Source organism: Cheilinus undulatus, linkage group 8 (genome assembly GCF_018320785.1).
Source record: "Cheilinus undulatus linkage group 8, ASM1832078v1, whole genome shotgun sequence".
Taxonomy (NCBI): Eukaryota; Metazoa; Chordata; class Actinopteri; order Labriformes; family Labridae; genus Cheilinus; species Cheilinus undulatus.
This window is the reverse complement of record NC_054872.1, coordinates 13022031-13036463: the sequence shown is the minus strand read 5'-3', so window position 1 is coordinate 13036463 and position 14433 is coordinate 13022031. Positions and strand designations below refer to the sequence as shown.

Here is a 14433-nt window from a genome sequence, read left to right as displayed (position 1 = left end):
GCGAATTTTGAACTAAAATGCCTTGTACGTTTGTTTGGACACTGACAAAAGCACAAGAAGACATCTAAACACTAATGAATCCCAGAACTTTTGGATTATCTTTGATCAAATCATCACACTTTCTCTTTTAACAGCTGTTATACAGCAACAAGGAAATAAAGGCTCCCATTTTAATGGCATGCAGTGTGCTGTCAAAATTGCTTGGCACAAAGTAATTAGGGGGCGTGTCTGTCTACATATTGCTAGATAGACAGTGAATGATAGGGTGCAAAAAGGAGCATAAAAAGTTGGATTGAGTCATCAAGTTCGATTGGTCATCTCTCAAAGCTCCTGCAGTCACATGTAGGCACATGGGCAAGACACTTTACACCTAAATGTCTCCCACCGCTGCATCAGCATGCAAAAATGCACTGATATATGAATGGCATTAGTTAATTCCACTGTACAGAGCAGCCTTTGCCATCAGTATGTTTATGTGGAGTGAATGGGTAAGTGTGACCTTGGTCAGATAACTAAAAAAATGCGGTGCCATTTAATTTACCATTTACTTTTACTGGCCAGATGAGAATACAAGTTGGCACAGTGCGATTTACCTGGTAGATAATCCTCCTTTTTCCCCAAATAAACTAATTAATTTAAATAGTTATCTTTCTTGTACCACTTAGCACACTAAATATATGCAAGATGCAGGCATAGTGCACCAAAGTGAAACCTTATTAATTATTAAAATATCCAGACATATTCACAGGATCTATGTGATACTCAGAGTTATGTCTAAAAACAATTACAAGTCCAACTCTCTGCTGCAATGAGAGCATGTGAGCTTCTCTGTGTGTTTCTGGGTAATTTGGATGACTCACTGGAGCGTGCACATAGAAAAGAGCTTAGAAATAAACATGCGTAGCACGCTGTCTCCATGTTTCTTTTTCCATTCAAAACTCCCCATTCACACTCTCAGGCAAAGGCTGCTATCAAAGTAGCTTTAAGTATCAGTTAATCCCATCCTAATCCATGTACATTTAAAAGCCACTGACACAGCATCAGGAGCAAACTAGGAATAAAGTTATGGCAACTGGGAGATATGTTTTTGTCCACAAGTGCCATAAATGTGTCTTTCATTTGCTGTTTTGTTATTTCTCTTGTCCCTCTCCTCTGCCTGCTTTTCTCCCACCTTCCCCCCCTTCTAACCCTGTCCAACCTGGACAGGGACCCGGACCTGTTCAACAGAGGGCTGTTCAACACGAGTTTAGTCTGCTCGACAGTCCTGCCTGTTAGAGGGAAGGCTTATGTCGCCACTGTAACAGGGCTAAAACCTGATAGTGCTGTGCTCATGGTGTTTAACACTTGTCTTTATTATAATAGGGTATAGTCTTTATTATAGTAGACCACCACAGAGAGTACAGTCTAGACCTGCCCTCTTTATAAAGTGTCTTGAGATAACTTCTGCTATGAATTGGCACTATACAAACAAAGATTGATGATTGATTGTCATTTTCTTTTTCTTGACAGAAAGTTTGAACCTCTTTGTTTTAGCTGTTTATTTTCCTACTCAGTACTTGATGCTTTGAAAATGTAATGAGTACAATACTGCCTCCAAAATATACTTCTACTACTTAAAAGAAAAGGTAAAAGTAAAAATAGTGATGTTAAAAAGTATTTTAAAAAGTACAAGTACACAAGAAGCTCCTCATTTACTGATATTTGAGTAGATGTAATTAGTCACTTTACACAACTGCATATATCGAATTAAGAAAGTAGGACTTTTTTTGCAAATTGTTCTAGAAAAAAATGACAATTGAATGTTTGCATGATAAGCAGAGCATAACATTTCTGCAGCAAAAAACAAAACAAAACAAAAAGTTACTGAATTTGTCTTCTGACGCTCATTTCAGATTAAATAAATATTGCAGTAGCCCAGGTGAGTCAGGTTGAAAATAAGAAAGACATCTGTACTGCACACCAAGAGGCTTTGAGCTGAGCATATAGGGCTAAAAAGGCTCTGGAGTTAGTATATGCTTCAAATCTATGAAACCAAATAAAAAGTATTACATTTTAATCTGTAACAGAAACACTGAATAAAAGTTTTTTTCCTCCTGTTATATAAGATTTCTTCTACACAGGTGAGGAATGCATGGCCCTGAGCTGCCAAGTCTGGCTCTGCTCTAGATACCAAATGTCAGCTGCCATCTCTGACAAATGATGGATGAGGATTAAATAAAAACAGATCAGTGGGGTAAACAAAGTGCACTGGTGACCTCAAACTCCACTAAACACAACAAACCTCAAAACATCTCATGTCTCTGCGGAATTCAATTCATTGACAGTCTCAAATGCATTCAGTGTGATTAAAACAGAGCTGAGGTGTGGCTGCAGTCGGAGGGTGAGGGAGGGGAGGGGAGGAGTGGTGATAGCGCAAGAAATCAGAAGACTACGGAGAAGGAGAACATCAGAAAAGTGAGGGAGGGGCCTTCGTGCAAAGTCTGCAAAACAGAGCATTCACTAAAAAACAGTTCACTCTAATGTTCCAGTACTCACCTCTGCACTATAATGCTGGAGGACAGAGAAAAAAGAAAAGATGGATGAGAAATTAACAGAAGAGAGGAGAAGACTGCAAAGTAAGAAGAAAATGAAGATTGCTAAAGCTAGAAATCAATGAAAAAGAAGGCAGAAAGATGGGAAGCATGATAATTAGATGCTTTTATGAAATACTTGAGAAGATTTGCATGTGTTTGATCATGTAGGTGAAAGAGGCCTCGGCCCTAAAATGGAATGAGAATAAAAGTCCCCTGCAAGTTACAACAGTGTCTGATTTATGTTGGCAAGAATTTCAACTCCCATGAGCTCCTCCCTGCCCACAGAGACAAGACGGAGCTACATCGTCAATCTGAGTTCAGGGAGGCAATGAACACTGCCGCCACTAGATGTCACCATCTTCTCATGTAAGAAATTCTACATTTGGTTTGTTATGTAATGAAAAAGTCAAATTCTATTGAACTACAATGATCCTTTGTTAGTATTTTCATTATATTTAGGCTGCAAACATGCGAAATTGTGCTTCATCTTAAATTTTCTTTGTTGTAACAATGATTTTTGTGCATATCTAGTCCTAGATCTCCTCAGTGTTTACTCAACAGTCATCCATCATCGCCTCTCTATTACTTTGTACTGAAAGGTGGTGGTCTCAGAGGCTCCGCTTACACACACCGGGGCTGCTGAAAGGCGGGTGTTATGCTACAAATTGCCCTCTCAGAGCTGCTCTGTAAACTTTTCAAGGTGAAAATGATTAGCACACATGGCTTACAGACCTTCAGAGCCCCTCAACTGTGATACACTGTCTGGGAACAAACACTTAGCATGCCTGAAGTTTTACGTAAGGGTTACATCTTCTTTCCTCAAAGCTCTCGAGGGGTTCCTTCATTAACAGGCAGGTAGAGTCACCCTGCAATGAAGGTGGCGTTTAAACTGATCACATAGAGCTTCGAGGGAGCAGTTTCTGTTCTGCAGCTGCTCTGAATCTTCCTTACAGTGTAAAAAAAGGTTTACTGAGCAGAAGAAAACACTCAGTGGCCCTTTACAGCCTCTAAATTAGCTAGACTTTTTCTTCTAAATATGTTCTTTCTGTTCTAACTCTATCTGCTGTTCATAGCTGATTGTTGATGGAACAATCTTGGAATCCTTCAGCAGTCATCATCTATCATATTGGCTCCCAGCCTGGGGTCAAGGTACCACTGGAGGGGGTGACTCAGGGTGGGACGCTCTGTTGTCATCATTAGGTGTTCTTATATTAAAATAAATTAAAATGACACATTTATTGTATGGTTTTTACAATGATCATATGGTAAGAAAAAGTGTGATTAGACCAATTTTGCTGGGCTTTCATTGATGAAACTAAGAAAAGTTGATGTTTATTTTGATAGCAAAGTCTCATGGTTTTCCATGTGGGTCCTGGGACACCTCAGCTCAGACATGAGCAGGGGCTTCAAGGAGATCACAGTGGTAACCACTGGTTGTACAGCATCTGATAGATGATACAGGCCTCTGGAAATGGATGTTTATTTCTCCATAATTCCAGAAAAGTAACTGATTAGTGTTAGACCACTTCCTGTTGAAACTTCCTTTTCTGTATGGCGTTTATATCTGCGGAATAAATACCATCCTTTCTTGTTCCATAACATCCCAGAGGAGCACCCCTTCATCTGTTGAGGTCAGTTCAATTCAACAGAAGACCTTCACTCTGACTCATATCAGCTCTATAGGTCTGAAGAGTAATTGTTGATTTTGTTGTGATTTACTTGCAATTCACAGGGATTAGGCTTGCTGAAATAACATGAAGATGCTAATCTAATTGGCTTTAACAACACAGCAGCACACAGATTTGTATCTCAGGTCAGAATGTTTTACCTAATGGATTTTCAGTGGTATTGTAATCCAGATTGCTAGATTACTTCTAGAAAGTTGTAACTGGCACAGATGATGTCCCGTCTGCTCTTTGCAGTCTGTATGACATGTTTCAGCCTACAAATACATTGTTGGTCAGAACAGTTAGGATTACAAATAAACTACAAATGGAAAACAGACAATCCAGACCCATATATGCAGAAACTATACTGTAGGGATGCACAATATCATCAACATGACATTAGTATTGGCTGCTTTAAAAGTTAATCTTAAAGTTAGATATATCAGTTCTAAATATTGGCCTGAATTGGCTGTACATATCAGCAGTATGTGCAAAAAGTTTTGTGGAGTTGTAGGCAGACCAATAAAACTACATCAGCTGAAGCCTTTTCTTTTGTCATCCTCATTCTTTCATCTATAAAGCCTGCTGACACACACCCAGGTGTTTTAATTACCCTGGCTGATGAGACAAAGAGATGTTGAAAGTAGGTGAGCTATGGTGAGAATTTATTATGCAATAAATGTGAAGCATCAGCAGAAATGAAAACAGGTCAACAAGTCCTCCCTAAACAGGTTGGACAAAATTAACAGGGCTGTAAAAAGTCCACACCCACATAATGCTGAAGAGAGGTCAAACAATGATGTGTAACATTAACTCCTGAGTGGATTCCACAGGCCTAGAAGTGTGTGTTAAGGACTGAAGTTTAACATTTGAACTATATGCATACAGAAGCATCAATATCTGTATTGCCTAAAATTAATATACAAATATCAGTATACTGGATATCAAGATAACAACAATGCAATGTTTTTCTTTCCTTGACACTTTTTAAGTGTACAGACAGTGAGAATCAAAAGAACCTTGGCTATCAAGACATGACGATTATAAGAATAATCGCATTATTTGACGTACAAAAAATCCCCGAACAATTTCTACATTTTGATAAAATATAGAAAATACATTCACACGCAAACGCCCATTGTTGTGCAATGCACTCTGGGAGCAAAATGGTTTGCAGTGTTCTTCTTTCAATGGAGTGTCATTTCTAAAACCTCTGTAGTTTTACCTCAGTGCTGTTAGAAAAAAATTACAACATGGAAGAAGTTACTGTGATGTACTTCTAGAAGTCGGTGCAATCGTTAAGATGTGGGAAGAACACTACAACCACTTGATATCAATACTCAGAGAGAATTTTACAACAATGGCAGCCTACATGTGAATCTTATTTTCAGGTTTCAAAATGTAGAAATTGAGTGCATGTCTTTAAACAATATACATATAAAATAGGGATATACAATATTAGACAGTTGCCGATATCCAATATGCCTGTGTTTACAGATTAATTTAAGCTGATACAGATATCAATACTGATATTAAAATATGTATTCCAGACCTAAAACTTCAGTCCTTTAAACACACTTCAAAGTTAAGGGTCCAAGGATGAACAAAGAAGAAGATCTCTGCAGATGGTTTGTTGGTCCAGCCTAAAATTGCACAAACGTATTCATACATATGGCTAAAGATGGGACATTGGATTTAAAGACTGGCAGAAACTTTAACTACCAAACAGATGATAAACTTTCAGGCTAAAGTCTGCCCATATCATGCTGATAATATCATGCATCCCAAATATTTTACTAGAAATCTAAAACGGACAATATGTCTTAACATGTATGGATCCCTTTAAGCTGCAAAAATAACAAATTTTTGAAGAGATTTGATAGCCTTCTATTCAACAACATTTGACTTGATTTCTTTCCTTTTTTCACCTTTATCTACTTAAGAGCTACTGAACTACTAGTGTTACTGGGAGTTAGTTGCTGCTCTAACCTATACTGTCATACAGGTTGAATTTAAATGCATGTGACTATTAAAGAAGTGGCATCCATTAATAAAGAAACAACTAATTTTAGGAGTAAGTCTTGATACAAAATAAAAAAAAACAAAAAAAACAAAACAAAAACAAAAAAACAAAACAAAAAACAAAACAAAACAAACAAACAAACAAACAAAAAAAACGACACAAAACAACAGAAGGAGGAAAATTTAACATCTAAAATAAGTGAGTGACTACTTTCCACTACAGGATTATTGGGTAATGAAATAATTTCCCTACTGTCTCTGCCACAACATGCCACTGTTAGCTTGCAAAAGACTTGTAACCTTTGAAAAAGAGGATCATGTTTTACTTGGTTGGTTATTATTATACCATGTAACAACATCGTACTATCATTTGAGTTCTTGGGAATTTTGCAACTTTCCACGCATTATTACAAGCCTACAATCTGGGCTGGGCATGAAGGCAGGTAGCCACCCTCTCCCATGAATCTGTGCAGCACATGTGCTACCGTAGGCATTCACCACCCTGGGCCCAGACCAGAATTTGCCATTTCAGAGAGTGCTAAGTGAGTCCAGATGTTTGTGACTCACCCTCCAAGATTCACAGAGAACACTTAGAGAGTTACTACACTGTATGTTCTCATAGTGTGGTAGCAGAAAACGCTCATTCGGGCATTCATGGAAAAGAAAACACTCCCTTTGTGCTTATTTTCCCTCTTGTTCCATTTCTAAAAAGAAAAATGAATGGCCCTGTGTATGTGGAGTGGAATACAAATAATGTGGAAGCACTTAATGTCATGCTGTTGTAAATGTACTGCTGCCAATGGGAGTTTCCTGTAAGACAAGGGATATTTTACTGCTGTGTGGGGGTTGGTGTGTTGTTATGGGGGCTAATTTTTCACTCTTAATGAGGAACTCCAGCGAGAGGTGTGCGACCCCTTTCTAACCTGTTTACCTCCATGAATGTGTGATGCATCGGAGGGCTTTCAGGTCGGCTAGGTGAGAGTGAATGGATGCTGATTTATGGTTTACACAGTCACTCAGCTGGTGACAGACTGGACTTCTGGTGAGCCTCCTCTTCACAATGAGGTGTGAGGTAACCGCTGACTAGTTTAAATGTGTTTGTATTCAGGGATTTCTTAGAAATGACCTGTGACTGATGAGACAGCTGCTGCATAAAAGGAAGATGCTGCAGCTTAATTACATAAAATATGTGTCATTCTGCAGGATTCATGTCACTAAAAGGAGATTATCTCATAAACCTCTTTGGTGCCAAAACATCATGTCCCTCATAAGACATCCGCCTTCATGATTGCCAAACATTTACAGTAAATTCAAGCTCTTGCCTACACAAAATAAACCAAGGCCAACTAGAGTATTTTAACCTGAACATGCTAAAAGGAACCACTGGAAATCTTTTAAATCTGGGTTGCATCATTTGACTGTACAAAGTCACCCTGATGCTGCAATTATTTTGTAGACTGGGTATTTGATGCCTTGATTTCTTCATTTTGGTTTTTATAGAGCAATATTTTGATTTTAGGGTGGCACAGAAAGAAGACAGAAAGGTGTTATCAGTCTATGTTATACCACAAAACAATCTATTTAATTTATCTGATCTGTGTGTGGGCTGCATAGACTGTATAATAGATGAATGCACTCTCAGTTGTTGGTTTCTAATGCTGACTTTTGATGCCCTACGTTAGCAGTCCTCATGTCTGAAATGCTTTCTCAAGCCATCAGTTGGTCAGAAAATGATCTTTCTTAACAGGCTGTAAACATGTTTCTCTCTGCTGCACAGAAAGGATTTGAAAATGGGTGTGTCTGGTACTTCCAGTGCTTCTGCAGCAAAGTGTAACCCTCAAATTCCACATACTCTGTCTGCACAGCGATCTGCACATGGATTGCACCACAGAGAAAGTCAGTCTTTGCAGATCCACCACACGTGCATCCAAATTGCCACTTTTTGCCTTTTTTTGTCAATATTGCCACATAATGTTTAAATCTCATTAGACATTATGTCCCATCCTGTGGCATAAGCCACAGCTCATTAGTTGGTAAAAAGTGAGCCATAGTGAAGGAGGGTTAATATCTGAGGTGGAAAACTGTAGTATTTTATATGAAACTTCACATACTTTCAAGAAAACAAACACCTGGTGGAAGCAAATAATATTGAACCACTGAAGTAAACAACAAGTCAGCTTCAGAGAATAAAGGGTTTACATATCCGCTCTCATGTTGGACATTATTATAGGATATCTTTGCAATTCCCATGTGAACTTGTAGTTCTCCTGAGATCTTGTGATCTCTTGTCTCCAGCTGCTTTGGGCTGCATTCTGTGTATCATTTCAGAAGCTGACCCACTTTGCAAGGGTGTGCAACATTGTTTTTTGAGCAAACTGTGGTGTGCATGCAACAGCACAGAGCATGTGGATTTTGCAGGCAAGCAGGCACTGCATTAGTAACACTGCACTGGCTTCATTTTCAAATAATGGAGATTGCAACTTGATGAGCACTTGTACAAAAAGTGACTCCCCCCCTTTGTTATGCATAACTTTAGGCCTTACCGTTATTCAAATGGGTAAATTATGGAAGGGAAACAATGTTAAAAGAAAGCATAAAAATAGAAATTCATCCTTATATTAATTCTACTCATTATAGTTCAAAACATTATCTTATATGCAGGTTTGCACTAATCAGTGTGAGCTTTCTTATCTACCTCATGCTAACCGGCCTCATCATTTTAACTCTGAAATGTCTAAGTAGAGCTTGTGCATATTCAAATCTAAAATTCATAATGTTTCTTTAGTTTTATATCAAAAAATAATCTTTAATTCTTGTGCATTGAAAGTGAAGCTAATCAGAGTCAAACTCCTTGTTTGTGTCAGCATACCTGGCCATTAAAGCTGATTCTGATTCTGTTGTGTGGGGAGGAGCTAGGAGTGGACTGACAGGTGGTCTCTTGAGGAACTGCATTTTTTTGAACACTTAGTCTTCATTTTCAGCCACAGATGTTGTTGTTTTGTTGCAACATTTATCAAAGACTCGCCAAAGCTCCAGAAGGCAAATCAGCGTGATGACTCACTGAGAGAACATCTGCAGTTAAACTGCTGTATTATTTAGACTCAGGCCACAAACAGGGAATTCAGCTCTTTGATATTTACCTTGATTGTTATGAACATGTGAGGGAAATGAGTGTGGGACATGAAAATGAATGCATGTCAAAGCATGAATCTGAGTAGTACTGCACCTTAAGGGGGCAAAACTAAACACGAGAGTTGAGTTCAGGTCATTACCTTTATTAAGTGCTTGTTCACCCATTTTGTGAAGGTCTTCTTCTGTACTCGATCTCGCTCATCTGCAAGAACAGAGAAACCACCATTTAACATAAAGCAGATTTTGAAAAACAGCCATTTTTAGTCACATTAATGCTTAGATTCAAGTGGAAGCATGCAAATGATTCATATAAGTTTGAAGTCTGATTTATTTAAAATAAAAGTGGTGAACGAAAGAGGCACTCCCTGAGATACCAGACAATGTAGAACAAACAAACTCATCCCTAGGTAGAATTAAAGCCTCTTGGCTGTGCATGCTTTCATCTGAGTCAGGCGGCATCAGGGCCCAGTCATTGTCGGCAGATGCGCCCTCATTGTCTCAGAAACATTGTATTTGTCAGGTCACAACACCATTGCCAGCTGTGCTCTACAGACAAAAGGATTCCTTCGACAAATGTTCTCGATGTGTGAAGACACGCTCTACGATTACAGCAAGACCTGGCTGGCATAACTATTAGAGCACAATTTTCCTACAAGAAACAACAAGATCTTGTAACACACCCACTTAAACAACAAAGCTGCAGACACCCACCCAGTCATGTGTTATTGGACTCAGGTATAAACCCACAAGGTGTGTCACTGCGACATCTATTATGGACACATCAGCTCTCTGATGTCGACCTGCATGATCTAAAGGTTGTGGTTCACAGGAGCAGTTTGGATTTCACAGGATAATCAAGTGTCACAGTGAGGCTGAGGAGGTCCATTTAGGGAGGGTGAGGAATTTTTCACCACCATTGACTCACACAGCAGTCATTCACGTTCACATTGTGGGCTAAAGAAGCATGGACACTAAGTCAAAGTCCTCCGTTTTATCAGTTTAAAGGGAGTCATCAAACCGTACAGTGACACACCCAGCAGTGAACGCAAAGGGCAGTGATTTCACGCTACAGCTAAACCAGCGCTCACAGGCTACATTTGTTTTCTCACGAGGGTGTCAACAACAACTTCTGCAAATGTGCTATGGAACTGTGATTCCATGGAAACCCCGTATTTACACCACAGACCTTTAACCCCCTCATTTATCATTTGAACCAAAGTTAGATCTCTTGTCATGAGGTCAGAATGTCACCAAGAGTGGAAGTGTGATAACCAGCAACACAGTTTCCCAGAGGAGATGCACCTTGACCGTTTGGGTGTTTAAATTCTGTTGACACCGATCACATTTCAGCCACTGAACTCTTTATGGAGCTGCTGGCTCTTTATAAGTGAAGGGTATGTCTGTGGGCTCAGTGGACTTCAGTATCAAATGTCAGCAGACACAAACAGGTTTCAATGAAGTGTGACGTCTAGAGCACAGAATGGCTCGTATGTCAACAGTGGAGTGGAAAGTTGTGTCACTAAGTAGACTATTTTAGCTCAGCAAAGCCATATTTTACAGCTGTATGCCTCCTTTCTGCTATATTTTGTAGGAAAAAGATAGATTTGTCAATGCAGTGTCATTAATCTGACTGCTAGGGTTGCCTCTTTTTACATGCAATATGTGTTATTAACAAGCCCCCCCATAAGGGAGAGCTTTCTGGGGCCCTGCCAAATGGGGGGCCCCTGGCAGTCAGCAAAATCATGGTCCATTGTGAAGATCAACTGTGATAACCATTTCTTTTAACCTGAATACTATCAAAACAACAAATAATTTTTGTTTTAATCTATGCTGTAGTATATAGTCTTTAAAAAAAATAAAACCCCTTCCTAAAACAATAAAAAGAGGTTAAAAATAGCAAAAAAAAGAGATAACAGATACAAAAGTATGTAGAAAGGGGATAAAAATGGGTTTAAAGTGAGGAAAATCCACACGAAAATAGTAGAATATGGTTTAAACAGGCAAAATGGCCATAAAAAGTGGTTAAAAGGGTTAAATTGTAGCAAAAAAAAAAAAGAGTACAAGAGACCACATTAGGTGGAAAGGGGCAAAAATGGGTTAGTGTTGGCAAAAATGGCTTAAAGTATATAAAAAAAAAAAACTCAGCAAAGGTGATGAAATAAGTTTTTAATAAGTGGCAAAAACTGGTTAAAATGATAATACTGGGTTCATGGAGGCAAAATTCAGCAGAAATTCGCAAAAGAGGGTAAAACTATGCAATAACCAAGAAAAAAGGGGTAAAAATGGGTCTAAAAAGTGACTAAAAGGGGTGAGAGAGGCAAACATTGGTTGAAAAGGTTGGGATGGAATTATTAAAGTAGCAAAAATAGATTGAAAGTGGCAAAAATGGGAGGGAAAAGTGATTATAAAAAGGGTTCAAATGTGGCAAATTGGGTAAAAAGAGGCAAAATGGATTAAAAAATGAAAAATGGCAAATGAAAGTGGCAAAAATGGGCTGAAAAGAGGTTAAAAAGTGGCCCAAACAAATAATTTCAGCACCAGAAACCAATTATAGTTTGTCACACTTTTCAGCTGCAAAATGTACTAACTGTTAGCCAGGATGCTAGCATCAGTGCAATCATCCAACCCACTGTGCTACTGTCATTAAATCAGAGCTTGGAAGGTCCCGTTCTCTGGGTCCATTAGGGGTCCAGCCAACTCTGTGGGCAGGCCTGCTTGTGTCCATGGGGTGCGACCCTACCGCTAGGCCATCCGCACCCCTAATAAAATACTGTTGAATAGCTTTTTAAGAGCTGCTTCATCATTTTAACACCACCATCAGATATAACTGACCTGAGGCTGTGTATCACTTCATACTGATAAAATTATAAAGTCTGTCAGGATTTGACTTTTCCTAAAAGTTTGTTTTAAAGCAGCTGGTTTCATAAAAAAATGTTTGTATAACTCCAAATTTTATAAATGGCCAATTATAGCAAGAACTGCCATGGGGTGTAAAATTTACCCTATAGGCTAGGATAAAAAAAAAAAAAAAAATTTAATTCCATAAAGCTGCAGGCAATGGAAGGACAGATTTTTTAACTTAAGAAGCCAAAAAGTAGCAACACCACTGTATAGAAGTACCTACTCATGAGTTTCAGACTGCAGTTTAAAGTTAAAAGCAGAACAATTCAGACATTACAACCTTGCATTTACGCCTTTTTTAAAAAAGTTTTTCAACTTTTACTTTTTAACACCCTGTAGGCATCCTGGATGCATCACAGCATCAATAATGATGACTAATATTCAAGCCCACACCTTGAAGAAAAGTCCCTTTAGGCTCACAGAGTAAGAATTTCATATCTTCCATCACTGGTCAAAAGATCTTCAGCTCCTAATGTCAATACTGTGAGACACAAGAAGGAAAGTAAACAGATAATGATAATGGCAGGACCCAATTATGTCGATACGGTTAACGCCTTGAGAGGACTTGATGGTAAAAGCATGTCTACAGCAGTGGATTTGTGATCTATGCAAAGTATCTAAAGATTACGCTTCTAAAAAGCATCAAATACTAAGATCCTTAAACAAAAAGTGGCAAAAATGACTGAAAAAGGAAGCAAATGTAACACTGATTCATCCCAGCTACAGTACAACCAAAGGGAAGCAGTCTACGGTGACTCACTCAGCCCAAAACACTCACAGACATGCTGCACAACAGAAATTGTGAATGGGCTTTGCTGACCAATACAAATTGAGGAAGCTGCTGATGCATTAGGAAAGGGGAGTATCCTCTTTAAGTCATAGAGGGGAGAAACACTGGACAGTCATTCCCATAGTGATTCCTTGTTTTAAATATAACATCATACAGATGCAGTTTAGATTCTATGAACAAATTAAACTGATATTTTGCACATCCTGCAGTAGCACAGCTGTAATTACTTCCTCACTTCTACCTGGAAAAACACTTAATTCATGCTTGGCGGCATTTTAAATAAACAGGAAAAAATAAGGCCTCCAATCAAGCTATTCTGATGCAGTACTGGTACCTTTCCTGCCGTCCATAGACTTCAGCATCCCCTGGTAGTACCCATCCTCTGAGGGCATCCTCTCTCTGCCCATGCCGTCAGAAGAGAAATTCCTGTACCTCTGTGTTGGAGAGGTCATAGTTGCGGTTTGATAACACAGAGAATATTAATCCTACTGATATAAATCCTGGGGGTTCCCCCCTGTTGATGGCAACTTCTGCTTTTCCTGCTCCTATCTGTCCCTCTGGCCCTCAGTTGGTCCCAAAGTATGCAGTCCTGTGGCCAGCACTTCACAAACCTATGATTTCTCTCTCCCTCTTGAGTTCGACTCTGCCCTTCTTTTTCCTCCTCTTTTTTTTTCCTCTCTTCCTTTTTCTCCGGCTCACTTTATTCCTTTCATTGCAAACGGTGCCTGTGGGCTATGAAGTCTGGGCCTGTCCCTGTGAATGATGTGCGAGTGTGTGTTTAGTGGCGTTAGAGTGTGGAGGACATGGTGGGTAGGGCTCTGGTCACACCCCTTCCTCTTACAGTGAGCCGCGTTTCGCTGAGGCGAGGAGGAAGAAGGAGAGGCGGTGCAGGACGAGGTGTGGTAACCTGCATGTGCTATAACCTAATCTCTCCGTTTGCGCAAGACACACAAGCTGAGTCATTAAGAGTACTAAAAAAAAATCATAAAAGCTTGTGCTGATAACTTTTAGACATTATTAATGTGTAGTATAATGTGTGTAGTATAACAACAGGCACCAGCTGATAACACTGACCTCTGACTTGTTGAAAAAGTGTGTTGTCTCCTTTAAACCTTCACATTTACATGTTAATCATTACATATTCACAGCATTCTTCAGGCCTTTCACAGTAAGGGTTACTCACTGTGACCAAAAAAAGAGAAGAGAAGGGGGTGGAGAGAGTTTTGGGAAGGGCTGCTCTGGCTTCCAGACAGTGATGACTGACCACACCCTGAACATCCCTGATTCACTGTCAGATTAAAACTCAGCTTACACCTGAAAAGCACTGCTCATTTTGTTAAAATACACA

General features: G+C 39.2%; 1 protein-coding gene across 10 annotated transcripts in view; it reads right to left on the bottom strand.

Moving 5' to 3' along the window:
- The window catches only part of LOC121514294 (plectin-like), a 97850-nt gene that overhangs the window by 43584 nt on the left and 39833 nt on the right, over positions 1 to 14433 (bottom strand). For 6 of the 10 annotated variants that reach the window (XM_041794439.1, XM_041794438.1, XM_041794443.1 and 3 more), the window contains exons 2-3: positions 9535 to 9596; positions 2536 to 2550 (exon numbers count right to left, since the gene is read on the bottom strand). In XM_041794439.1, the coding sequence (XP_041650373.1) occupies positions 2536 to 2550; positions 9535 to 9596 (77 nt within the window). Of the gene's footprint in view, positions 1 to 2535; positions 2551 to 9534; positions 9597 to 13419; positions 13825 to 14433 lie in introns of those variants that run through there. The other 4 variants (XM_041794447.1, XM_041794448.1, XM_041794442.1 and 1 more) reach the window with 2 other exon arrangements.